General features: G+C 46.1%; 1 protein-coding gene across 1 annotated transcript in view; it reads left to right on the forward strand.

Annotated features, from left to right (window-relative positions):
- The window catches only part of LOC140410640 (exostosin-1-like), a 968,627-nt gene extending 957,216 nt beyond the window's left edge, over positions 1-11,411 (forward strand). The window contains exon 12 of the mRNA XM_072499003.1: positions 7,398-11,411. Within this exon, the coding sequence (XP_072355104.1) occupies positions 7,398-7,583 (186 nt within the window). The 3' untranslated portion in view covers positions 7,584-11,411. The remainder of the gene's footprint in view (positions 1-7,397) is intronic.
- Positions 11,412-26,664: the final 15,253 nt, after the last annotated feature.

Genomic DNA, 26,664 nt, shown 5'->3' on the forward strand with positions numbered 1-26,664 from the left:
TGTTTAAAAAAGGAGGTCGGCAGAAAGCGGGTAACTATAGGCCGGTAAGCATAACTTCGGTTGTAGGGAAAATGCTGGAATCTATCATTAAGGAGGAAATAGCGGGGCACCTGGAGGGAAATTGTCCCATTGGGCAGACGCAGCATGGGTTCACAAAGGGTAGGTCGTGTCTGACTAATTTGGTAGAATTTTTGGGGGACGTTACCAATGCAGTAGATAACGGGGAGCCAATGGATGTATATCTGCATTTCCAGAAAGCTTTTGACAAGGTGCCACACAAAAGGTTGCTGCATAAACTAAAGATGCATGGCATTGAGGGTAAAGTGGTAGCATGGGTAGAGGATTGGTTAACTAACAGAAAGCAGAGAGTGGGGATAAATGGGTGTTTCTCTGGTTGGCAACCTGTAACTAGTGGCGTCCCTGAAGGATCAGTGTTGGGCCCGCAGTTGTTCACAATTTACATAGACGATTTGGAGTTGGGGACCAAGTGCAATGTGACAAAGTTTGCAGACGACACTAAGATGAACGGTAAAGCAAAAAGTGCAGAGGATACCGGAAGTCTGCAGAAGGATTGGGATAGGTTGGGTGAATAGGCTAGGGTCTGGCAGATGGAATTGAATGTTGCCAAGTGTGAGGCTATCCATTTTGGGAGGAATAACAGCAGAATGGATTATTATTTAAACGGTAAGATGTTAAAACATGCTGCTGTGCAGAGGGACCTGGGTGTGCTGGTGCACGAGTCGCAAAAAGTTGGTGTGCAGGTGCAACAGGTGATTAAGAAGGCTAATGGAGTTTTGTCTTTCGTTGCTAGAGGGATGGAGTTCAAGACTAGGGAGGTTATGCTGCGATTGTATAGGGTGTTGGTGAGGCCGCATCTGGAGTATTTTGTTCAGTTTTGGTCTCCTTACCTGAGAAAGGACATATTGGCACTGGAGGGAGTGCAGAGGAGATTCACTAGGTTGATCCCAGAGTTGAGGGGATGACGAGAGGTTGAGTAGACTGGGACTGTACTCATTGGAGTTTAGAAGGATGCAGGGGGATCTTATTGAAACATATAAGATTATGAAGGGAATAGATAGGATAGATGCGGGCAGGTTGTTTCCACTGGCGGGTGAAAGCAGAATTAGGGGGCGTTGCCTCAAAATAAGGGGAAGTAGATTTAGGACGGAGTGTAGGAGGAACTTCTTCACCCAAAGGGTTGTGAATCTCTGGAATTCCTTGCCCAGTGAAGCAGTTGAGGCTCCTTCTTTAAACGTCTTTAAGAAAAAGATAGATACCTTTCTAAAGAATAAAGTGATTCGGGGATATGGTGTACGGGCCGGAGAGTGGAGCTGAGTCCACAAAGATCAGCCATGATCTCATTGAATGGCGGAGCAGGCTCGAGGGGCCAGATGGCCTACTCCTGTTCCTAGTTCTTATGTTCTTATGTAAGTGAGTCCCTACTGAGTTACGGTTCCCCGTGGCAAGTGTATCAAACCCCTCAACACCACCCCAACACCACACTCATCACCCCACCACCCCCACATCCATGCTCCACCACCCCCACTACCCCCACTCCCCCCTCAGCCAGCGGTCTAATAATGCGTCTTGTCTTGCAGGACCTGCTGGTGATGTGGTGGGGCATCTGGCGTCCCCCAGCCGCAACCAGAGCCCCTGGTGTCGAGCAGCGACAAGGACACTGACACAGACGTGAAACATATACCCAGGACACCCCAGAGCTCAAGTCCGAGAATGACGCTGACTTCTGTGATGCACAATCAATTACGACGAGACGAGAGTAAAGAGTAATCGAGGCTCGTTACACAGAGATGTATAGCCTCCCGCAGCTGCTGCCAAAATAGCTGCAGCTCGGGGAGCCCACACATTTATACCCGCCTAGTGGGCGGAGCCAGCAGGCAGGGATCTACCCCCGTACCTGTAGTACAGGGGCCTTACCGTAATACCCCTCGTATGCGGTATATACAATACAACAGTGGTGACTACCACATTCACCCCCTGTTAAAAGAGTCCAGCGGGGGTGGTAGAAAACTATTTACATTCAGGTGTTTACCATTTTAAGGAAAAGTTTACAAATTCAGACGACCGGGCGCCTTGATCCGTCATTGTGAGCGCCGCAGTTCTGGTGGCGATTTCGGCGTCGGTTCGGTCGTCGGTGACTCCAGGAGCATGTCGACCTCATCTTCATCCCCTGGTGGGACCAAGGGGAGGACGGGTCGTCCTGGAGCGGGGACTGTGGTGGGGTGCGCTGGGGGGAGGGAGGGTGGCGCCGGGGCAGAGGGGGTGGGGGGGGGGGGACCCTTGTGTAGCCACACGTGCTTGCAGAGGAGGACGGGTCCTGGAGCTGCCAGCCACGTTGGGAGCGAAACCCCAGAGGTGGACTTCCTGGGGAAGGCAAAGAGACGTTCATGGGGAGTTACATTAGTCGCAGTGCAAAGGAGCGACCAAATGGAGTGAAGGGCGTCGGGGAGGACCTCCTGCCAGCGGGAGGCCAGGAGATTTCTGGACCGCAGGGCCAACTGGACGACCTTCCAGACCATTCCATTCTCCCGCTCCACCTGCCCATTTCTCCGGGGGTTGTAGCTGGTCGTCCTGCTCGAGGCAATGCCCCTGTTGAGCAGGTACTGGCGCAGCTCATCGCTCATTAATGAGGATCCCCGGTCGCTGTGGACGTAGGCGGGGAAACCGAACAGAGCGAAGATGGTGTTGAGGGCTTTGATGACGGTGGCAGACGTCATATTGGGGCATGGGACGGCGAAGGGGAATCTGGAATATTTGTCGACCACAATAAGAAAGTACGTGTTTCGGTCGGTGGAGGCGAGGGGCCCGCTGAGGCGTTCAAAGGGACGGGAGGCCTTCACCAGGTGTGGTCGGTCTGGCCGGTAGAAGTGCAGTTTACACTCTGCGCAGACCTGGCAGTCTCTGGTGATAGCCCTGATTTCCTCGATGGAGTAGGCAGATTGCGGGCCTTTATAAAGTGATAAAAGCGGGTGACCCCTGGGTGACAGAGATCGTCGTGCAGGGTCCGGAGTCGGTCCACTTGTGCACTGGCACAAGTACCTTGGGATAGGGCATCGGGGGGCTCGTTGAGCTTACCGGGGTGATACAAAATCTCGTAATTGTAGGTGGAGAGCTCAATCCTCCACCTCAAGATCTTATCATTTTTGATCTTACCCCGCTGTGTGTTGTTGAACATGAAGGCAACCGACCGTTGGTCAGTGAGGAGAGTGAATCTCCTGTCAGCCAGGTAATGCCTCCAATGCCGCACAGCTTCAACGATAGCTTGGGCCTTCTTTTCGACGGAGGAGTGCCGGATTTCGGAGGCATGGAGGGTGCGGGAAAAGAATGCCACGGGCCTGCCTGGTTGAGGGTGGCGGCTAGAGCGACGTCTGATGCATCGCTCTCGACTTGGAAAGGGAGCGTCTCGTCGACTGCACGCATCGCGGCCTTGGCGATGTAGGCCTTGATACGGTTGAAGGCCGGGTGAGCCTCGGCCGTCAGGGGGAAAACGGTGGAGTGAATGAGTGGGCGGGCCTTGACGGCATAGTTAGGGATCCACTAGGCGTAGTACGAGAAGAAGCCCAGGCATCGTTTGAGGGCCTTGAGGCAGTGGGGAAGGGGGAGTTCCATGAGGGGAAGATGGCAGCGCCCACGGGCCGCACGTGTCCTGAGGCAGGCAAGATGGCGCCGCCCACGGGCCGCATGTGTTGTGAGGCGAGCAAGACGGTGGCACCCACGGACCGCACGTGGTCTGAGGCGAGAAAGATGGCGGCGCCCACGGGTCGCACGTGGGGGTGCAGGGACAATAGCGGCGATCGAGCGGGCCTGGCACACAGCAGTGAAATGGCCTTTCTTCCCGTAGGCCTTGCAGAGCGCACTCTACGCCAGGCAACACTGCTGGGGATGTTTTGTCTGTCCGCAGAAGTAGCACTTGGGTCCCCCGGGGTTGGTTGGCTGCCGCGCGGCGCAGGCCTGGGGGCGATCGCTGATGGTGTGTTCTCTGGCGGGGTCCACGATGCCCAGGAGGGGAAGGCCATGCGGTCGGGGGCATACGCCTGTACATTGCCTGAGGCGACTGTGAGCGAGATCGCTAGTTTCTTGGTCGCCGCGAGGTCAAGGGTAGCCCCTTCTAAGAGGCGCTGGCGGATGTATGTCGACCCAATGCCTGTAACGAACACATCTGTAACTAGCAGATCAGAATGTTCAGTGGCCGAAACGGCCTGGCAATCGCAATCTCTCACTAGGGCGTGCAGGGAACACCAGAAACCTTCCACAGACTCACCGGGGAGGTTATGCCGCGTGGACAGGAGGTGCCTGGCATAGATTTTGTTGGTCTGCTGAGTGTAGTTCTCCTTCAGTAGCACCATGGCCTCAGTGTAGGTCGGCGCGTCCCGGATGAGGGGAAAGATATCGGAGCTCAGCCGCGTGTAAAGGATCTGGAGCTTCTGTGCCTCTGAGGGTGGTTCTGTCGCAGATCTGATGTAGGCTTAATTACTATTGTAACACTGACCTGGGCATACAGCTGCTGGCTCAGACAGAGGAAGTATCGTGTGTCAATTTCTGGAAAGAGTAAACCAGTGACCAGTTTCTGGAAAGAGTAAACCAGTGACCAGTTTTTAAACTCCGTGGGCTGGAATCTCCCAAAATGGGATTATGTCCCCACGCCAGCGTAAAAACGCTGGTGTTTCACGCCCGAGTTTCCGATAAAAAAGATCAGCTCTAATTCACTCACCTTCAGGGGGCTAGCAAGGACCGAGAGTGATTCACGCAGCTTTAGCTGCGGATACGGCCCCCCGCACTTCCGGTTTCGAGTCTGCGCATGCGCACTGTGGCGAGCTCCAGCAGCTGAAGAAGATAGGCCCCCCCAATCGGCCACGCGCCCGAAGATCCAACCGGCCCGATCTGTCCACCGGCCTCGCATAAGCCCCCCCCCCGATGCTGGATCCCCACGCCCCCCCCCCCACCAGGGCGGCCGCAGACTGAGTCCGCAGTCGCCAGGCAATGTTCCCGAATAGCAGTAGGTGGTTAGAACCAGGCCGTCGGGAACTCGACCGGTTGGGAGCAGAGAATCGCTGGGCGGGAATCTGGCTATGCCCCCCCAGCCGCGAGGAGAACTCCGCGAACACATCGATTCTTGGGACATGATGAATTGCTGGATCAGCGCCAGGCCTGATTTTGGCGTGAAAATTGATTCTCCGCCCCACGCCAAACGCGATTTCAGCGTGGGGCAGTGGAGAATCCAGCCCCTTAGATCCTTGAGCTGCAAGCCATTCATTCATTTCCCTTCATGGGCTGTGATTGACAACTTCCATAAACACAGCTTTCAGCCTTGCTTCATTCATCTTTTTCATGGTTCAGTAACCCTGAAGAGCTCTGACCACAATGTTAACAAACGTGAACCACTTCAAAGAGACACATGCTATCAATTTCCAGCTGAGCACTTCAAAATCACTCAAACATGAAGGGGGTGATTGGAATGCACTTAACTCTCATTAAAGTTGTTGATGTTTGGAAACAATGTGATTACAGCACCTATTAAGTATGGGTGTCTGGGTGGGTTCACCCTGTATTTGGGGGGAGGGGGGAATCCAGAAAATCGGGTGTGGGGGGCTGTTTTGCGATGTGAGGGGTGGGGTCAGCTTTGCAATGCTGGGGGGTGGGGCTGACCAGCTGTGTTTCCTCGCTATTGGGTTGCCCACTCAAAATGGCAGCCCAATAGCGGGAATCCCTCGTAATCCTTGCCATGCATAAATTTAAATTCAGGAGTGCAAATCAGTTTCTACTTTTTGAGCCGAAGTGTGGAGGATCTGTGGAGTTTACGGCAAAACAACCGACGCCACCACCTCACTGATCCTGCGACTGGTGAGGGGCCAGCAGCCCTGCCGCGTAAAACTCCCGGCTCCCAAGATAAAGACGGCTGGAGAATGGCCAGGTCTGTGGCCGCGCATGCCGACGACCTGCAGTGGTCGTACCGTAAAACATGAAGCCGGCCGTGGACAGACCCGACCTGCCAGATAGTCTCTCCCTGGCCACCTCCCACCTGTCCCCCCAGCCCTGCGGAAGCCCATCCCTCCCAGGCAGCAGCACAGCTTCCGGCCGACTGCGGCAGCACTGGACACAGTCTGCAGCCGCCACGCCAGGTTCCCGACTGCTGAGACCACATGGCAACCGTGCGGTCGGGAACTCAGCCCAGCGGAAGCGGAGCATCAGGGGATGGTCTTCAGGGCGTTAAGGCCGTCCAACGATGTGCGGCGTGTGACGTGATGACGCGATTTCGGAGGGGGCTGAGCATACAAAATCTGTGTCAAACAGGCAGCGCCTCAGATTTCGGCGTCTAAAGGGATTCTCTGCCCGATCGTCAATTACGAAATCGGTGTCGGGGAACAGTGAATCCCGCCCATAGTCTCCCAAATGGAGAATCCCGGTCGAGAGCTTGATGTTCAGTGGTGGGCTCATAGTCCAGGGGTGGGGCAGGAAGAGGTATCAGAGTTGATGTTCAGTCTCTGGTAAGTAGAGATCTGTTTGGTAAATAACAACAATGCTCCCCTTGAAAGAAGGTGTATGGACAATGTTAGGGTTGAATCTGAAAGAACAAAGTTCATTTGAGGTTAGCCCACAAGTCTCAAAGTTAAAGTTCCATGACTGATATATGACTGAAATAATCTGCTCAGAGCAGATTCTCTTTTAACAATTTAAGTTTTGCAATCAAAAATAAATTCCAATAAACGTTATGCTGAAGGCAATAGAACAAGCTGGCCTACTAATGTACAAACTTTGTGTTCAACAAGGTAACAGATTGAAGGTCATATTTTCTTACTCTATAATTTACTGCTACTATTCTTGCATTATAAGATAACATAATACACGATTCCTTACTGGGAAATGCTGAACTGTTTGAACAAGTTACAAGTGTTCTTTTATTGCATGCCTGCAATGTGTGAAGTAATAATAATAATCTTCATTAGTGTCACAAGTAGGCTTACGTTAACACTGCAATGAAGTTACTAGGAAAATCCCCTAGTCGCCATATTCCGGCGCCTGTTCAGGTACACTGAGGGAGAATTCAGAATGTCCAATTCACCTAACAGCGCGTCTTTCTTGTGAGAGGAAACCCACACAGACAGGGGAAGAACATGCAGACTCCGCACAGACAGTGACCCAAGCCTGGAATCGAACCTGGGACCTGGAGCTGTGAAACAACAGTGCTAACCACTGTGCTACCGTGCATCCCACTAGTTAAAAGAACCCTGGTTAAAAGCTCTTGTTGACCATATGGAAGTTTTTCAAAGTGTTATTGGAAGCATTTTAAATAACCTGCTTTGTCTCTGGCCACAGATACTTTATTTTCCATTTGCTGCTACTTTTCATTTTCGAATTTTGACTTTTCATTTTCTCCCCAGGGAACGAAGACTTCCCGCTGGGCTGATCCAGATCATTTTGCACAACGCCAGACCTGCATGAACACTTTTGCCAGCTGGTTTGGCTTCCTGCCTCTCATTCACTCACAAATGAGGCTGGATCCCATCCTTTTCAAAGACCAAGTCTCCATCCTGCGCAAGAAGTACCGGGACATTGAACGGTTATAGATGTCTGCCACAGACAATTGAGCTGGATTGCTGGACAGACAGGCCTGTGACAGTTGGCTGTTGTGTTCAAATAAAGTCCCCAAGTAACTCTTGACGATGCTGTAAAACAGAACAAGAATACTCCACATTCTGGGGATCAAACAACAATGAACCTAGTGCAATCTGAAAGAAAGATAGCTGCCAGACAGGCTTTGGAGATGTTTCTGATCATATATTACTGTTTTATTTTGTGTATACAGACTGATATCTCTGACAATTGTGCCTAATCTTTGAGGATTTTAGGGATAAATAACACAGCAAATTTATGGTCCAAGAATGTACATTTTCTTTCTGTAGCTTGCAAGGGGGATTGGGAGTTCAGCTGAATACAAATCAGTTTTTCTTTTGCTTTTGCTTATTCTTATGAAAATGTAGTTGTCATCTCTTACATTTTAATTATTTCTCTGTGACAGATGTGTCTTTCCAAATGGCCAAAAGTATAGTCAATGAGAACAAAAAGAAATGGTGTGTAACAACTCAGTAAAGTTGCAGAATAATATACACAGTTTACCTTTGAAATTATACTGCAGGCTGGAGTGACACAGAAACCTTAACAGGTGCTATTGATCGATTCACACCAACTGAATTCAGCGTTGGACGAAACCATTGGTCCTGTGCCACGAACCTTACAATATCTAAGAAGATTGCTCGAATCAGAATTTGTGTACACTAATGAACCATACAATCCTAAGCAACAACATTATGTTTTAATACAGCAATTGCTATTCTTAGTATATATTTAATATACAGTGTTTTCAGCTTTGTGGTCTAAGTAGATACAAAGAAAAATGGGGCCAGTGGTGATGTCCTGTAGCCTATGGGCTTGGAATGTCTAGCGGTTCTAAGCAGTCAGTTATGTACAGATTCTTGGAACCCTGGAAATGCATCTTTAAAAATAAGTACTCCACATAACCAAAATAAATAAACAAACCGGTTTTGAAATAGCATGATCCAAGATCGCTTTTGCTAATAGTTGTAACAATTAATTTGTCTAGGTGACTGGTCGTTTGCCAGTTCTAAGCTGCTTTTTTAAAATCCTTTTTCAAAGTATACAGGTTGGATTTATAGATTCATTCTGACTGTATGCAAAACTTTTCAAAGAACAGCCACAAGTAATAATTCATTTTAAATCTGATTGTACCACTGTATTCTGATTGCCAGACCAAAAGATGAGGAAAGAAATTCAAAACAAAGATGGCACTTTATGATGCTGCTGGCTTATCATTACAAATTTATATTATACCCATATGTCAGTACGAAACATCAAGCCATTCATTTTTTTTGTTATAATCTAAAGGGAACACTGCTATGAAATAACTTTAATATTGAGAAATTTCCACATGGACAAAACAGGAGTCTGTGACAGAAAGACACTTAATATATTGATAGTCACAAGGGTATTGATGAATGAAATGAACCAAATGGTCAGTGGGATCAGATTTAATCAGGTTAAATTTCTGGTATGAAAATGAAATTGAAATAATAATGAATTGTTGAATCCACTCACATTTGTTTATACATTTGTTCTTAAATAATCCTGACCCCATTCATTGCTTCATTTTGTCCATGCTGAAGTTATTTTTCTGGTGTAATCATTGGGAAGTTATGTTTAAAATTTGAAATTCCGTTACATCGCCTGATTCATACAAAATTGAGTTTCTGTTGAATTATATCTCATGACAGGATCCAGTAACTTGCTTTCAAGATAAGCTCAGACACTGTCTAGGCTTTCTGGCCACAATCCACTGATTTTCTGCTATCTCTGGAATGGATTGGGCCAAATATGCCCCTGGGCATCACCGTGTTCTACCATCAAATTTGACTACAGCAGCAAAAATCACATGGAATTGAGGAAAACAGAGCCTCCACCATATTGTGAACTTTTTTCCAGTTTGTAAACTGGATGCCGATGACATCTATTTTCTTCTAACATCCAATGTTCAAAGGGTGGTGAGGGAGCCTTAATGATGTAATCATGGAGGGGATTGTGAAAGTATTCTCAGAGTATGGCTGGACACAGATCCAAAACAGAAGGAAGAAAGCATTTAATGAAAAAAATAATTTTCTTCAAGCAGCTGAGTAGCTGCCTTCCTCCTCCTGAAGCACAAAACCTCAAAGGATGCTGCCCCCAATCAGTGCAGCTTACCATCAAAAGGCAGAAGGGCTACCTCCAATATTCAAGTGATCCTCGGGCCAGCACGGTGGCTACATCAGGGGCCATCCCAGTGACTCTCCCTCCCTATTGGAGAGGCTCCCCAATTGGAAAGTCTAGATCAATTCATCTAAAATTACGTGAGAAAAACAAATTGCAAAGTCAACCCTCCAGTAGTTGCAGCCTTGACTGCAATACAAACGTTTCCCAGAAGCCAGCTTTGACACTATTTGAGCAGACATTCAGTGTAGGCTGCTCCTACAGGACCAGGAATGAAGCCTATCAGAGAATTCCCAGGCTGCAATTTGCCTGTAAAATATATTCCACACAGCATGCATCATGTGAAGTATATCCAACAAAACTAAATAATTACACAGCTACCAGTCCAGAATAACATGAATATATTCAAGAAGTATTGTTTTTAACCTGATACATTGTTTTCCGTCCATGAAAGCAAAATAAACTTAAGATAAATTGACTGTAGCATAAAATATTACAATTGCTTTCTCTTAATGTGGTGTTTCCCTCAAGGTACTACACGGTGATAAACTATCTTTCCATTTACAAGATCTGTTCGGGTTTTTTCTTTGCAAGCTTCCTATTATTTGATCAACATCCCAAACAGCATATCAGTATTGTTTCTTGATTTAATTATACAATAAGTTTAGTGTATTTTTCTGTCATTTGCGATATGTACATTTGATTTGTATTCATTTGGTTCAGAATTTGTACAGCATTTGGTTTCTGAGTAACTGTTAATAATAGAACAACATCAGATCAACAGGGTGTCAATAATACTTTGAAGTAAACTTTGCTGGGATAAATTTAAAATGTACTGTAAACTGGATTTGATTTTGGGTTTAGCCAGTTTCAACTAACTATTGGAAAGAATGTAGTATTTAAATTAGATTGCGCAATGCAACACCCAAGCCATATAACAAAATATTTTGTTGGGAATAGTTCTCAGAAGTCAAATCACAATATCAGCATGTCCTTGCACAGTATTTGAGGCATAATTGTCATTATCATCACAATATAAGTTTGAAAGTGAATCTCAGTTGAATGCTTTATTACTACAATCAAATATTTGCTTATTTTAAAGTGTTGCCTAACTACATAGCTTTAACAACATTGCACATATCTTTATTCAGTAGAGATTAAAAGCATTGAGTTTCCAGATTTGTTCATTCTGAATTCTAATTTTAGTTTTGCCTTGGTTGTACTACCACATGTCTGAATTGTTGTACAAAATGCAATACTTTAGTTCATTGTGGTCTAGTTTTTAACGTGCTGGGCTATTAGAAGTCCTCATAGGTATGATAGAAGAGGTATCTAAAAATGTAATGATTCCCTATGCCAATGTTATTCCCAGGTGGACAAGGAAGAGATCCATCAATAGAAAACTCTTTGAAATCCTGGGGTCTGTGTTCACATTCCTGCTCAGTCAGGCTTACATGCAAACCTGCCACTGCATGCAGCCATGGCGCAGTGCTGAATCAGGAAGTGTGAAATGTACACTCTACTTTCCACTTTGCTTATGTAGAGCAACTTGCAGATTTTTTTTAGATATAAAAAATACAAATATTGTAAATGCCAATTTTCTATAAGTGATTCAATTTGTTGAAATAAAATGATTTTTTAAAAATTATAACATTTTGTTAGTTTTCTTCTCATTCAAATTGAAAATTCAAGTGGTAGTGTTACGACCCTAGTTGGTGTTATAACAGGATGGGAAGATCCCAAAATGGAACCCTGGCTCAAAAGTCCTTGGGCTGGATTCTCCGTTTGGAAGACTAAGTCCCCAAGCCAGCGTGAAAACGGTGGTGTTTTACGCCAGGAAAAATAGTGCAAAACGGCCACCGATGCGAGTTGGACTAGAAGCCAGGCAGCGTAGAGCTCCCAGCTCTAGCTACCAATATGACCCGGAGCATTGCTGGGTCCGTGGCCGCGAATGCGCACGGCGGCGGCCAGCAGCGGCCGCGCCATGCTTCATGGCGGACTCAGTCCGCGGACCCAGACCGCAGAAATAGTCCCTTCTTCGGCAGCTCATGCGCCCGGACCATTTCCACCCCCCCCCCCCACAGTGCCCCAGCCCCGAATAAAGCCCCCCCTGCCCAAGGATCGGCCCTCCCCTAACTGTGGGGGCGCTGGACTGAGACGGCAGTCGCCATGTGTCCCACGGCATCGGGATCTTGGCCAGTCGGGGATGGAGCATCGCGGGGCATGCCTCAGGCAATGGCCTGAGGTCGCGGATACAGCTTGCAGCATATTCCTAGAGTACGCCGCTTTTCAGGGGCGGAGCATCGCAAAAATGGAGCCGCCCCCAATTTTGTCGTCATTGGGGATTCTCTGCCCCCTCGCTGAGTGCAATTTGCCGTCGGGGATTGGCGAATCCAGCCTCATAATTTTTCTGTTTTTCAGAAAACATGGTGGTACAGGACTTAGTTTTAACAAGAAAAAAATGAATAAACATGAAAAATTAGATTATTACACAATATTCCTTTCCCCACTCTTTCCCCCTCCCACCACTCCCACCCCCCACTTTAGCACACAGATTTTAAGATGAACACGGATTACAAAATATCCCTTAAGCTACAACTGTCTCAGTAAGACAATATCCCTTTAAGCACACAGATTGACTGTGGTCAAATACACATACACCTCTCTGAACCCAAGTTATTGTCTGTGGATTTCTCCTCAGATTCCCCCACCACCCGCAGATGATTGTCACGTTAGAGTTTCCAAACACTCCCAAGAACACTTTAAAATCTTCTTTCGCAATAATGCTTTCTGTTAGCACTTTGCATTCAGAGATCCAATCCAGGTTTAGAACATAGAACATAGAAAATACAGCACAGAACAGGCCCTTCGGCCCACGATGTTGTGCTGAACCTTTGTCCTAGATTAATCATAGATTATCATTGAATTTACAGTGCAGAAGGAGGCCATTCGGCCCCCTGAGTCCGCAACGGCTCTTGGAAAGAGCACCCTACCCAAACCCAACACCTCCACCCAACACCAAGGGCAATTTTGGACACTAAGGGCAATTTATCATGGCCAATCCACCTACCCTGCACATCTTTGGATTGTGGGAGGAAACCGGAGCACCTGGAGGAAACCCACGCAGACACGGGGAGGACGTGCAGACTCCGCACAGACAGTGACCCAAGCCGGAATCGAACCTGGGACCCTGGAGCTGTTGTACTATCCACAATGCTACCGTGCTGCCCTTAAGAACAAATAAATCTACACTATATCATTTTACCGTAATCCATGTACCTATCCAATAGCTGCTTGAAGGTCCCTAATGTTTCCGACTCAACTACTTCCACAGGCAGTGCATTCCATGCCCCCACTACTCTCTGGGTAAAGAACCTACCTCTGATATCCCTCCTATATCTTATACCTTTCACCTTAAATTTATGTCCCCTTGTAATGGTTTGTTCCACCCGGGGAAAAAGTCTCTGACTGTCTAATCTATCTATTCCCCTGATCATCTTATAAACCTCTATCAAGTCGCCCCTCATCCTCCTCCGTTCTAATGAGAAAAGGCCTAGCACCCTCAACCTTTCCTCGTAAGACCTACTCTCCATTCCAGGTAACATCCTGGTAAATCTTCTTTGCACCTTTTCCAAAGCTTCCACATCCTTCCTAAAATGAGGTGACCAGAACTGTACACAGTACTCCAAATGTGGCCTTATCAAAGTTTTGTAAAGCTGCATCATCACCTCACGGCTCTTAAATTCAATCCCTCTGTTAATGAACGCGAGCACACCATAGGCCTTCTTCACAGCTCCATCCACTTGAGTGGCAACTTTCAAAGATGTATGAACATAGACCCCAAGATCTCTCTGCTCCTCCACATTGCCAAGAACTCTACTGTTAACCCTGTATTCCGCATTCATATTTGTCCTTCCAAAATGGACAACCTCACACTTTTCAGGGTTAAACTCCATCTGCCACTTCTCAGCCCAGCTCTGCATCCTATCTATGTCTCTTTGCAGCCGACAACTTACTATCCACAACTCCACCAATCTTCGTATCGTCTGCAAATTTACTGACCCACCCTTCAACTCCCTCATCCAAGTCATTAATGAAAATCACAAACAGCAGAGGACCCAGAACTGACCCCACTGGTAACTGGGATCCAGGCTGAATATTTGCCATCCACCACCACTCTCTGACTTCTATCGGTTAGCCAGTTCGTTATCCAACTGGCCAAATTTCCCACTATCCCATGCCTCCTTACTTTCTGCAGAAGCCTACCATGGGGAACCTTATCAAATGCCTTACTAAAATCCATGTACACTACATCCACTGCTTTACTTTCATCCACATACTTGGTCACCTCCTCAAAGAATTCAATAAGATTTGTAAGGCAAGACCTACCCCTCACAAATCCGTGCTGACTATCCCTAATCAAGCAGTGTCTTTCCAGATGCTCAGAAATCCTATCCTTCAGTACCCTTTCCATTACTTTGCCTACCACCGAAGTAAGACTAACTGGCCTGTAATTCCCAGGGTTATCCCTAGTCCCTTTTTTGAACAGGGGCACGACATTCACCACTCTCCAATCCCCTGGTACCACCCCTGTTGACAGTGAGGACGAAAAGATCATTGCCAACGGCTCTGCAATTTCATCTCTTGCTTCCCATAGAATCCTTGGATATATCCCGTCAGGCCCGGGGGACTTGTCTATCCTCAAGTTTTTCAAAATGCCCAACACATCTTCCTTCCTAACAAGTATTTCCTCGAGCTTACCAGTCTGTTTCACACTGTCCTCTTCAACAATATCGCCCCTCTCATTTGTAAATACAGAAGAAAAGTACTCGTTCAAGACCTCTCCTATCTCTTCAGACTCAATACACAATCTCCCGCTACTGTCCTTGATCGGACCTACCCTCGCTCTATTCATTCTCATATTTCTCATATATGTGTAAAAGGCCTTGGGGTTTTCCTTGATCCTACCCGCCAAAGATTGTTCATGCCCTCTCTTAGCTTTCCCAATCCCTTTCTTCATTTCCCTCCTGGCTATCTTGTATCCCTCCAATGCCCTGTCTGAACCTTGTTTCCTCAGCCTTACATAAGTCTCCTTTTTCCTCTTAACAAGACATTCAACATCTCTTGTCAACCATGGTTCCCTCACTCGACCATCTCTTCCCTGCCTGACAGGGACATACATATCAAGGACACGTAGTACCTGTTCCTTGAACAAGTTCCACATTTCACTTGTGTCCTTCCCTGACAGCCTGTGTTCCCAACTTATGCACTTCAATTCTTGTCTGACAACATCGTATTTACCCTTCCCCCAATTGTAAACCTTGCCCTGTTGCACGCACCTATCCCTCTCCATTACTAAAGTGAAAGTCACAGAATTGTGGTCACTATCTCCAAAATGCTCCCCCACTAACAAATCTATCACTTGCCCTGGTTCATTACCAAGTACTAAATCCAATATTGCCCCTCCTCTGGTCGGACAATCTACATACTGAGTTAGAAAAGCTTCCTGGACACACTGCACAAACACCACCCCATCCAAACTATTTGATCTAAAGAGTTTCCACTCAATATTTGGGAAGTTAAAGTCACCCATGACTACTACCCTGTGACTTCTGCACCTTTCCAAAATCTGTTTCCCAATCTGTTCCTCCACATCTCTGCTACTCTTGGGGGGCCTATAGAAAACTCCTAACAAGGTGACTGCTCCTTTCCTATTTCTGACTTCAACCCATACTACCTCATTAGGGTAATACTCCTCGAACTGCCTTTCTGCAGCTGTTATACTATCTCTAATTAACAATGCCACCCCCCCACCTCTTTTACCACCCTCCCTAATCTTATTGAAACATCTATAACCAGGGACCTCCAACAACCATTTCTGCCCCTCTTCTATCCAAGTTTCCGTGATGGCCACCACATCGTAGTCCCAAGTACCGATCCATGCCTTAAGTTCACCCACCTTATTCCTGATGCTTCTTGCGTTGAAGTATACACACTTCAACCCATCTACGTGCCTGCAAGTACTCTCCTTTGTCAGTGTTCCCTTCCCCACTGCCTCATTACACGCTTTGGCGTCCTGAATATCGGCTACCTTAGTTGCTGGACTACAAATCCGGTTCCCATTCCCCTGCCAAATTAGTTTAAACCCTCCCGAAGAGTACTAGAAAACCTCCCTCCCAGGATATTGGTGCCCCTCTGGTTCAGATGCAACCCGTCCTGCTTGTACAGGTCCCATCTTCCCCAGAATGCGCTCCAATTATCCAAATACCTGAAGCCCTCCCTCCTACACCATTCCTGCAGCCACGTGTTCAACTGCACTCTCTCCCTATTCCTAGCCTCGCTATCACGTGGCACCGGCAACAAACCAGAGATGACAACTCTGTCTGTCCTGGCTTTTAACTTCCAGCCTAACTCCCTAAACTTGTTTATTACCTCCACACCCCTTTTCCTACCTATGTCGTTGGTACCAATGTGCACCACGACTTCTGGCTGCTCACCCTCCCCCTTAAGGATCCTGAAGACACGATCCGAGACATCCCTGGCCCTGGCACCCGGAAGGCAACATACCTTCCGGGAGTTTCGCTCGCGACCACAGAATCTCCTATCTATTCCCCTAATCATTGAATCTCCTACAACTATTGCTTTTCTATTCTCCTCCCTTCCCTTCCGAGCCCCAGAGCCAGACTCAGTGCCAGAGACCAGGCCGCTAGGGCCTTCCCCCGGTAGGTCATCCCCCCCCAACAGCATCCAAAACGGTATACTTGTTTTGAAGGGGAACGGCCACGAGGGATCCCTGCACTGTCTGCCTGTTTGTTTTTTTCCCCCTGACTGTAACCCAGCTATTCTTGTCCTGTACCTTGGGTGTGGTTACCTCCCTGTAACTCTTCTCAATCATCCCCTCTGCCTCCCGGATGATCCGATGTTCATCCATCTTCAGCTCCAGTTCCCTAACACGGTCTTTGAGGAGCTGAAGTTGGGTGCACTTCCCGCAGGTATAGTCAGCGGGGACACCGGTGGTATCCCTCACCACCCACATCCTACAGGAGGAGCATGCAACTGGCCTAGCCTCCATCCCCTCTTACATGACAGAATATAGCTGCCCTGTGGACTAACTAGATCTCCGCCCTCCGACTCTGCTCCCAGTCAGCTACACTTTCTGTAAACTCCTGGCTCTCTTCTCACTCTTTGCGGAAATGTCGGAAACAAAATGAAAGGAGCACCTTACTCCCTCCTCACCTAACTCCCTCGATCACCATACTCTTACTATAGCACTCAAATGCACCAAATTCAGCACTCAGTGCAGACGGTGATCACTTTTATACTGTGAATCTAGCCTCTGAAAACTGGCCTAATCCAATTAACTAATTAACAAGCTCCAGCTGCAAGTGCCTACAAGTAGAAGCTTGTTTAAAGCTGATTGAAAATTCACCTTCTTCTAAACCAAACAGCAACTTTTAAGTTAATTAACTAAATAAAAGAAAGACTAAACTTTAGATAAAAATGAAGCCTTATACTCCCTCGGTCACCAAACTCTTACTGTAGCACTCAAAATGCACAAAATTCAGCACTCAGTGCAAACAAAGTCTGCACTGTAGGGGATCACTTTTATACTGTGAATCTAGCCTCTGAAAACAGGCCTAATCCAATTAACTAATTAACAAGCTCCAGCTGCAAGTGCCTACAAGTAGAAGCTTGTTTAAAGCTGATTGAAAATTCACCTTCTTCTAAACCAAACAGCAACTTTTAAGTTAATTAACTAAATAAAAGAAAGACTAAACTTTAGATAAAAATGAAGCCTTATACTCGCTTGGTCACCAAACTCTTACTGTAGCACTCAAAATGCACAAAATTCAGCACTCAGTGCAAACAAAGTCTGCACTGTAGGGGATCACTTTTATACTGTGAATCTAGCCTCTGAAAACTGGCCTAATCCAATTAACTAATTAACAAGCTCCAACTGCAAGTGCCTACAAGTAGAAGCTTGTTTAAAGCTGATTGAAAATTCACCTTCTTCTAAACCAAACAGCAACTTTTAAGTTAATTAACTAAATAAAAGAAAGACTAAACTTTAGATAAAAATGAAGCATTATTATCCCTCGGTCACCAAACTCTTACTATAGCACTCAAAATGCACCAAATTCAGCACTCAGTGAACAGAACAAAAGGTTTTCTAAATGATTTTTTAAACAAAGCTTCGGCTCCACTTTTAACAATGAATCCAGTATCCAGGTTTTACACCACCCCCCTTAGAATTTATTTGTCTTGCCTGTTGCACAGTTCACAGTTGCTTTAACTCTTGATTCCCAGACTTGATTAAAATGGTATCAAACTCTGAAGTGTGCTTTCCCACTTTAAATCTGGTGCCCCCATATAGGGGCTATTGTGGGCATTGCCCTTGGGTGGGCCATGTGATGCCACGCCGGTGGGTGGCGGCCACTTGGGGGGTAGTATGGCAGAGTGTGCGGTGCAGGGTTTCATAGAATTTACAGTGCAGAAGGAGGCAATCCGGCCTATCGAGTCTGCACCAGCTCTTGGAAAGAGCACCCTACCCAACCCAACACCTATTCCCATAACCCAGTAACCCCACCCAACACGAAAGGCAATTTTGGACACTAAGGGCAATTTAGCATGGCCAATCCACCTAACCTGCATATCTTTGGACTGTGGGAGGAAACCGGAGCACCCGGAGGAAACCCACGCACACACGGGGCGAACGTGCAGACTCCACACAGACAGTGACCCAAGCCGGGAATCGAACCTGGGACCCTGGAGCTGTGAAGCAATTGTGCAAACCACTGTGCTGGTTGTGGGATGGAGAGTGGGGGCTGGGGTGTGGGTTGGAGAGTGGGGGCTGGGGTGCAGGCTGGTGAGGTGGATAGTGGAAGTTGGGGTGCAGAGGTGGTGGGGTGGAGAGTGTGGACTGGGGTGCGGGCGCCGTGGGTGTGGGGTGGAGTGCAGGGGTGGTGGGGTGGAGTGTGCGGGCTGGAGTGTGGGGTGGGGGGGCACCCATGCGGCCGGTGTCACTCTGCAGTACCACTGGCCAATGTGGGTCATCAGTGGGGTACGCAGCAAGGTGGCTGCCTTGCAGCTGCGACAATGGCTGTCCATGCTTGGACACAGCCTGAATCCCATGTGGGGGTCACCCCAGCCCCGCAGTCCATTCCTCCCGTCACCCCCCCTCCCCCCGGCACTGCAGCCACCCACCCACCAGCCAGCCTGGCCAGTGACATGACCGGCAGTCCATTCCTCCCGTCACCCCCCCTCCCCCCGGCGCTGGCAGCCACCCACCCACCAGCCAGCCTGGCCAGTGACAGGACCGGCAGTCCATGGTCGTGGTCGCGTCTCTGCATGTCCTACCTCCTCTCTTTCCCTCATCAGCCAAGACGGCCAATTCCCAATTTTTCAAAGCAGAAGTGAACCTCCCTGTCGGGAATTACCTCGGTGGAGATGGTGCATCGCGGAGGCCCCGAAGAATATCGGGTCAGGCCCGCTAATGATATGCCAATGGCGTTTACTGCACATGCGGAGTGCCACTGTCGAGGATTGCAGAGAATTGCAATTTGTCATGAAACTGGCCACGGTTTTGGCGTCAAGACCGACTCTATGGCCAATCGCTTTCCCAACTTTGCCATCGGCCGACAGAGAATCCCGCCCATTCTTTCTGTCCCAGTTCCCTGGTTATCTCAGCAGTAGCTGGTTCATTGGGAAGCCTGTCTCTGAACAGCTCCCGACCTGTCCAGTCTTTCTTCTAGTCGGGGTGAGTGAGATTCACTCCTTAGTGTCCTGTCTCCAACTGCCAACTAATTTGGCTAAACTAAGAACAAAAAGCCTTCTTACCAAAAAGTGCCTCCAGTTGCTAAGCAACAGCCGCAAATTGCTGCTGGCTTATTTACTCTTCACGCCATGGCCCTCTCTAAGCACACTAGAAACACACTTGGAACTGAAGCAACCCCCACACATACAAACACCTTTGTCCAGCATGGATCTAACTATAGGTTATGCCCTTGCTTCCACATAAACATTAAATGAAACCCACTTAAAACTATACCTTTCCAATGTTTACCAAGACAAATATAAATCTCCTAAAACAACCTTTCTTTTCCTGACAGTAGTACTTTCTACATCAGACACTTGCAAGAATAATCTGTAGGTGGGGAAGCAACACCATTCCTCTTATGTTCCTAACTCAAAGGATTGGCCTGAACACATCTGGGTGGAGAAAAATGCTAAGGCTCACACTCACTTTTTAATGGTTTGTTGTAACATAGATAAAATTATCCCCTTAAGTTAGGCCAGTACTTACAAATACTGTATACCATCAATAATGTACGAACGTCTGTACCGTGCTTTTTAAGTTAAATCAGTACCATGCTCATAAATGTTCCTGCAACTTCTGAGTTGCAGCCATGCTGTTAACCTTTGAAAAAGAATGCTGCTTTGGAAAAGTAGCTGCTTCTGTTATTGCTGTTCCTTCAGCTTTGTTGACCCATTTAAATTCACCCAACCCCTTTATTAAATGCGCCATTGGTTCACCCCCCAAATGCGATGCTGGGAAACCAGTAGGTTATGGGCCATTATTTTTTTTAACTACCTAGGTCACACCCGTGACAATGATTACCACAAACCCCTCCCCAAGTCTCTCCCTTCTTACATATTGGAACAATCTCATATCCTGAGTTCATGACTAGTCCAGTAACAAATGCAAGTGTTTGGATGTGGAAATCCTGGTTACCATGTCACCGCGTTTTGCTCTAATCAAAAGCTTCTTTAGTACTTGCATTTCTAAGAAATGTGAGGGCAATTTGGACACAGTGGTTGGTTCCATATAGATTGTTAACCTGTAGATATTATTTATATTTCTATAGCATTCTATTGTAATCTGATGGATGAGGCAAAATCTTTCAAATCTTGTATAGACCCCTTTCATCGTGTGGTTTAATTGCCTCTGCTGTCTGCTGATCAAGTTTTTTTAAGGTCCATTTTAAAGGTTCCATGGAATGGTGGGAGGCAAAGTTTGGCCATTTTCTGAGAACTGTCCATCACAAATGGCCTTTTTGCAGTACCCACTTTGGGTTGTTAAATGATGGCTTCCTGAATGCAGCCTTGCTGCAAATGTACTGACCCATGTTTGAGCCTCGGAAGCCAGGAGAGTAGGTAGTGTTATGGGCCAGGGTTTAGAGAACCCCAAAGTGTATCATGGAGTTCACCTGACCCATAACTTTTAATAGATTGTGGTATGGGGAGCACACGGCCCACTCTACAGGTATGGTACAGCAGAAATGGAAAAGTATTTTCTAAAGCGAAACAATGTTTATTCTATGAACTCAAGTTAACCTTTTTAAAACATACAGTGAATATCTTAGCAACCATCAATTCAAATACAACCCCCAAAGACTACAAAACTAAGTAATCCTTTAAGGTTTCTGAATAGGAGCGAAAGCAACAGGGTAGTTGTTATGGGGGACTTTAACTTTCCAAATCTTGACTGAAAACGCTATAGTTCGAGTACTTTGGATGGGTCCGTTTTTGTCCAATGTGTGCAGGAGGGTTTCCTGACACAGTATGTAGATAGGCCAACGAGAGGCGAGGCCATATTGGATTTGGTACTGGGTAATGAACCAGGACAGGTGTTAGATTTGGAGGTAGGTGAGCACTTTGGTGATAGTGACCACAATTCGATTATGTTTACTTTAGTGATGGAAAGGGATAGGTATATACCACAGAGCAAGAGTTATATCTGGGGAAAAGGCAATTATGATGCGATGAGGCAAGACTTAGGATGCATCGGATGGAGAGGAAAACTGCAGAGGATGTGCACAATGGAAATGTGGAGCTTGTTCAAGGAACAGCTACTGCGTGTCCTTGATAAGTATGTACCTGTCAGGCAGGGAAGAAGTGGTCAAGCAAGGGAACCGTGGTTTACTAAAGCAGTCGAAACACTTGTCAAGAGGAAGAAGGAGGCTTATGAATGAGACATGAAGGTTCAGTTAGGGCGCTCGAGAGTTACAAGTTAGCTAGGAAGGACCTAAAGAGAGAGCTAAGAAGAGCTAGGAGGGGACATGAGAAGTCTTTGGAAGGTAGGATCAAGGATAACCCTAAAGCTTTCTATAGATATGTCAGGAATAAAAGAATGACTAGGGTAAGAGTAGGGCCAGTCAAGGACAGTAGTGGGAAGTTGTGCGTGGAGTCCGAGGAGATATGAGAGGTGCTAAATGAATATTTTTCGTCAGTATTCACACAAGATAGTTTCTCTATTACTCCTACTACCACTTCACCACTCTTCACTGGACTCTCCAACCTTACTGTATATAATTGAACACTATTCCTCTCACCCTGAATTCCACATATTACCACCTTTTCTGGCAACATTCTTCCCAAACTACATAACTCCTCATCTCTTACCATTAAAGATTGACTAGCTTCCGTATCTCTTAAAATTGTGACTTCTTTACCTGCTCCTCCTGATGCACATGAGTAAACTTTACCCACACAAGTAAATTCTTCAAAGTGATCTGACACCTGCTTATCAGTCATCTCTTAATCAGGCTGTACAATCTTTTGCGTCTCCTTCGCTTCACTTGGGCTTTCCTTTTCCTCTTTAACAACCCCCACTGTCTTATCTTGTTCTACCACATCAGCCTTCCCAGTGCTTTTCTTCAACCCCCAACACTGTGACTTTACATAGCCTAGTTTATTGCAGTCAAAACATTTGAAACTTTTCATTTCTTTTCCACCCTCCTGGATTTCCTTTTTAATCTGAGGTACACTCTCCTTATTATCTACTATCAGATCACCTTTACCTTTACCACTTGAGTATTTCTCATGTCCCCAGTTTCTATCCCTCACAGGCTGAAACTGATGTTGGAAACCAAGCTTTGATTTATGAACTAATTCATAATCATCTGCCATTTCTGCTGCTCATCTCGCAGTTTTAACCCTCTGTTCTTCCACATGAGTTCTCACTACATCAGGAATTGAAACTCCTCCAAAAGTATAATTTCTCTGAGAGCTTTATACGTTTGGTCTATTTTCAAAGCTCTTCTTCACCTATCAAAATTACTTTGCCTGAGCCTGTCAAACTCCATGTTTGACCAAATGATTTCCTTAAATTTCTAAACCTTTGTCTGTAGGCTTCAGGCACTAGTTCATATGCACCTAAGATGGATTTTTTCACCTCCTCACGTTTCAGATACCTCTTCCGGTAGTGATGCAAACACTTCACTAGCCCTACCTACCAGCTTTGTTTAAATCAGTAATACTCACATGGCCTGTGGCCATTTCATTTGTTTAGCCACCTTTCCAAATGAAATGAAAAAGGCTTCCACCTCCTTCTCGTCAAACCTTGGCAATGCTTGGACATAATTTAATAGATCCCCACCAAGCCTTCGACTATGACACTCTTTCTCACTGTCCTCATCACTATCATCCAGCTGTACGTTTCCCTTTACGTCTGCCAATTTTAACTGACTGTTATGTTTCGTAGCCATTTTCTGAGGTTCAAACTCTCTCTTTTTCCCTTTCCTCTCTGTCTCTTTCCTTTTCCTCTCTATCTCTTTCTTTGTTTCTTTCTTCTCTCTCCTTTTCTTTTTCCCTGATCTGTATCTCCCTTTCTCTTTCTTTTTCTCTCATTGCATATTCAAGCTGCTTTAATTCTTTTTCATGTTCAAGTTGCTTAATCTGCAACTGGATCTTTGCCATTTCTAATGATTCAGACTGTATCTCAGTCAACTTTAAATGCTTAGCCACCGCCATAATTACCTCATCTTTTCGCATTTTGTCTTGTTTTTGCCAAATCTAACAGTCTGCTTGTAGTCTCTGTCTGTAAGGTACTGCGTGTGATCGTCTCCACCCCCAAAAACTTCAGAGCCTCTGAAAGAGCCATTGTCCACAATACACTTCCCAATTAAACTAGAATACCACACCTGAAAAGCAACCACAATATGCTCACACCTCACCGTCTTCAAGTTCACTAAGCCAATCCAATAGATAGACTTTTATCACGGACGAGCCCCCAATTTGTTATGGGCCAGGGTTTAGAGAACCCCAAAGTGTATCATGGAGTTCACCTGACCCACAACTTTTAATAGATTGTGATATGGGGAGCACACGGCCCACTCTACAGGTGTGGTACAGCAGAAATGGAAAATTATTGCTTAAAGCAAAACAATGTTTATTCTATGTACTCAAGTTAACCTTTTTAAAACATACAGTGAACATCTTAGCAACCATGAATTAAAATACAACCCCCAAAGACTACAGCACTAAGTAATCCTTTAAGGATTCCTTTTAACAGCCATATGACTTAAAACACCTTTTACCAGAAGCGCATCAGGTTAAAGTCACTACTGTTATTAGTTTTAAATCACCAGGATCGATTTACAGTCTTTAGATTACAGAGAGATTCATACACCTTCTGGCTGTGACTGCAGCTATCCAGCTCTGAAAACGAAACTAAAACACACCCTGCAGCAAACAGCCTAAAAAGAAAGTAAAAAGCTGACAGACAGCCCAGCTCCAGCCACTCTCTGACATCACTGCAGTAGTAAACACCCATTTCTTAAAGGTACTCTCACTACAGATATTTATATACACACCCATTTATAAACACCCATTTCTTGAAGGTACTCTCACATGACAGTAGGACAGCCAGTGGTTGGATGAACCACTGTTCATCCGCTGAGGTACGAATCCTGCAAGGCAAAAGTCTGGCTCTGCAATGGGTGAAAAATCATGAGCCACTGCACAGCTGAACAAATGGCAACATACTGAAAATGATGTAAATCTGAAAAACAAAGTGAACAATCATGGAAATCACATGTCTGAAAGTATCTGGGGAGAGAGAAGCAGACTTAACATTTCAGGAGTGGGCCCTTTATCAGGCCTGGTAGTTAGCAGTGAAGGACAGGATCTAAAGTGTACAAGAACAAGATGGAGGGGAAATAAAACCAACCCTCACAACCTGCTTCACACTCTAGAATTCCATCCTGCAGTGCATGTGCATGACAACTCTAAGGGCATCTATCAGGACCCCACTCCCCTCCCCACCTCACCATAGCCAATTCAAACTTCAGGAAAAGTGCATTTAAAGTGTACTCAATTTATTCCCCGACATTTCTCCACATTTCCTGTGTGTGCCATTAATGCTTTTTCTTACTTAATCATTTGTGTCTCCCTTAAAAATCCAGTACATCTCATCTGATGCTTTCAGTCAGAAGAGTAAGAGGGGTGACGGAATACTCAGGGTCAGTATGCTGAACAGTTATATGACATCCTTCATTACTGCTGGACATCAGAAACCACTTTGCACCCAATGAAGTGCTTCTTGACGTGCTGTCACTGTTTTAATATAGGATATAACATTTAATAATTGTTTTGAAACCTTGCACTTGAATGTTTCAGTAACTCAGTGAAACCGTTGCAATGAGAGTTTTTAAAGAATTGATGCAACAAAATCTATAAATCTTCAATCAGATTTTTGATTTCACGCAGTGGCCAGGATTTTGTCAACAGCATTTCATTATTGACGGACAATGCACCACTTCCACTTTCTCTCTCTTTATCGTTTTTCATGCAATCAAAATTAAAATTCTGAGTTCCAGCAGCAAGCATACAAAACACGTTTGATTTAGCAGTGGGGAAAGGTTATCCTTGGAGAAACTCGCCATCACCTGTTAATGGTGCAACTATGAGTGGCCTCTGAAGGAGCCTCCTGGTCACACAGTGAGGCTCTGCACCACATCCCAATCCCATTGTCCTAACATAGGACTTTCTGAAAGCACAAAGGTGGCACCAATATTTTTCAAAATTAAATTTCAGTGGTAAATATTTCACATTACATTGGTTTTATTTTTATTTTTTTAAATAATCTTTATTGTCACAAGTAGGCTTACATTAACACTGCAATGAAGTTACTGGGAACATCCCCTCGTCGTCACACTCTGGCGCCTGTTTGGGGTCACAGAGGTAGAATTCAGAATGTCCAAATTACCTAACAGCACGTCTTTCGGGACTTGTGGGAGGAAACCAGAGCACCCAGAGGAAACCCACGCAGACACGGGGAGAATATGCAGACACCGCACAGACAGCGACCCAAGTGGGAATTGAACCTGGGACCCTGGAGCTGTGAAGCAACGGTACTAACCACTGTGCTCCGTGTCCCCCACATGTATTCACATGTGTCTCATTGTCATTTCTTGAGACGTGTTTAGTCAGAGCTAAATTATTGGCACATCTCATGACTGGCTTGCACTGATGGTTACAGGGCAGTGAGGTAAATTGTCTTTTTTGTCAAAGAAACAATGGGTGTGATTTTCCATCCCTTCCTAGCAACAGGATCTTCTAGTCCTACTGAAGGTCATCCCCCCCGCCCCCCAATGGCAGGTTCCCCGACAGTGCAGCAGGCACACAAACAAATGGCTATTGACTCTAGTTAGACTAGAAGATCCCACCTGTGGCCAATGGAGATCCGCCTCTACTGCCGGAAACCCCGTCACGGGAGGGGGGGGCGGAAAATCCCAATCAATGCTTGGCTCTTTTTTCACTCTTTACCGAAAGTTCACATTACTATCCAGTACATGGAGAATGCACCAGGGGGCAGTTAACTGCCAAGCTTTTAAAAAATTAAAACCAGGAAGTCAATTCTGGTTGGTCAAGGCATTGCCATGGGGAATGAACCAAGGAATGGCTGTCCTTTAAGCGTTTAGCTAGTTGAAAAAGTTGCAATTTGTCTACATGGTCCTTCTGTCTGCAAAGGACAGGCCCCTGTGTGTGAATGCATGTAGCTTCCAGCACACGTAAATGAGCTACACTGTAAGCCCAAGATAATCTTATATTGGTTGTCAGTGTTCTGCTAAGCACAATCAGGATTATTTAGCAAGTGTTGTCCAATCA

Source organism: Scyliorhinus torazame, chromosome 4 (assembly GCF_047496885.1).
Source record: "Scyliorhinus torazame isolate Kashiwa2021f chromosome 4, sScyTor2.1, whole genome shotgun sequence".
Lineage (NCBI taxonomy): Eukaryota > Metazoa > Chordata > Chondrichthyes > Carcharhiniformes > Scyliorhinidae > Scyliorhinus > Scyliorhinus torazame.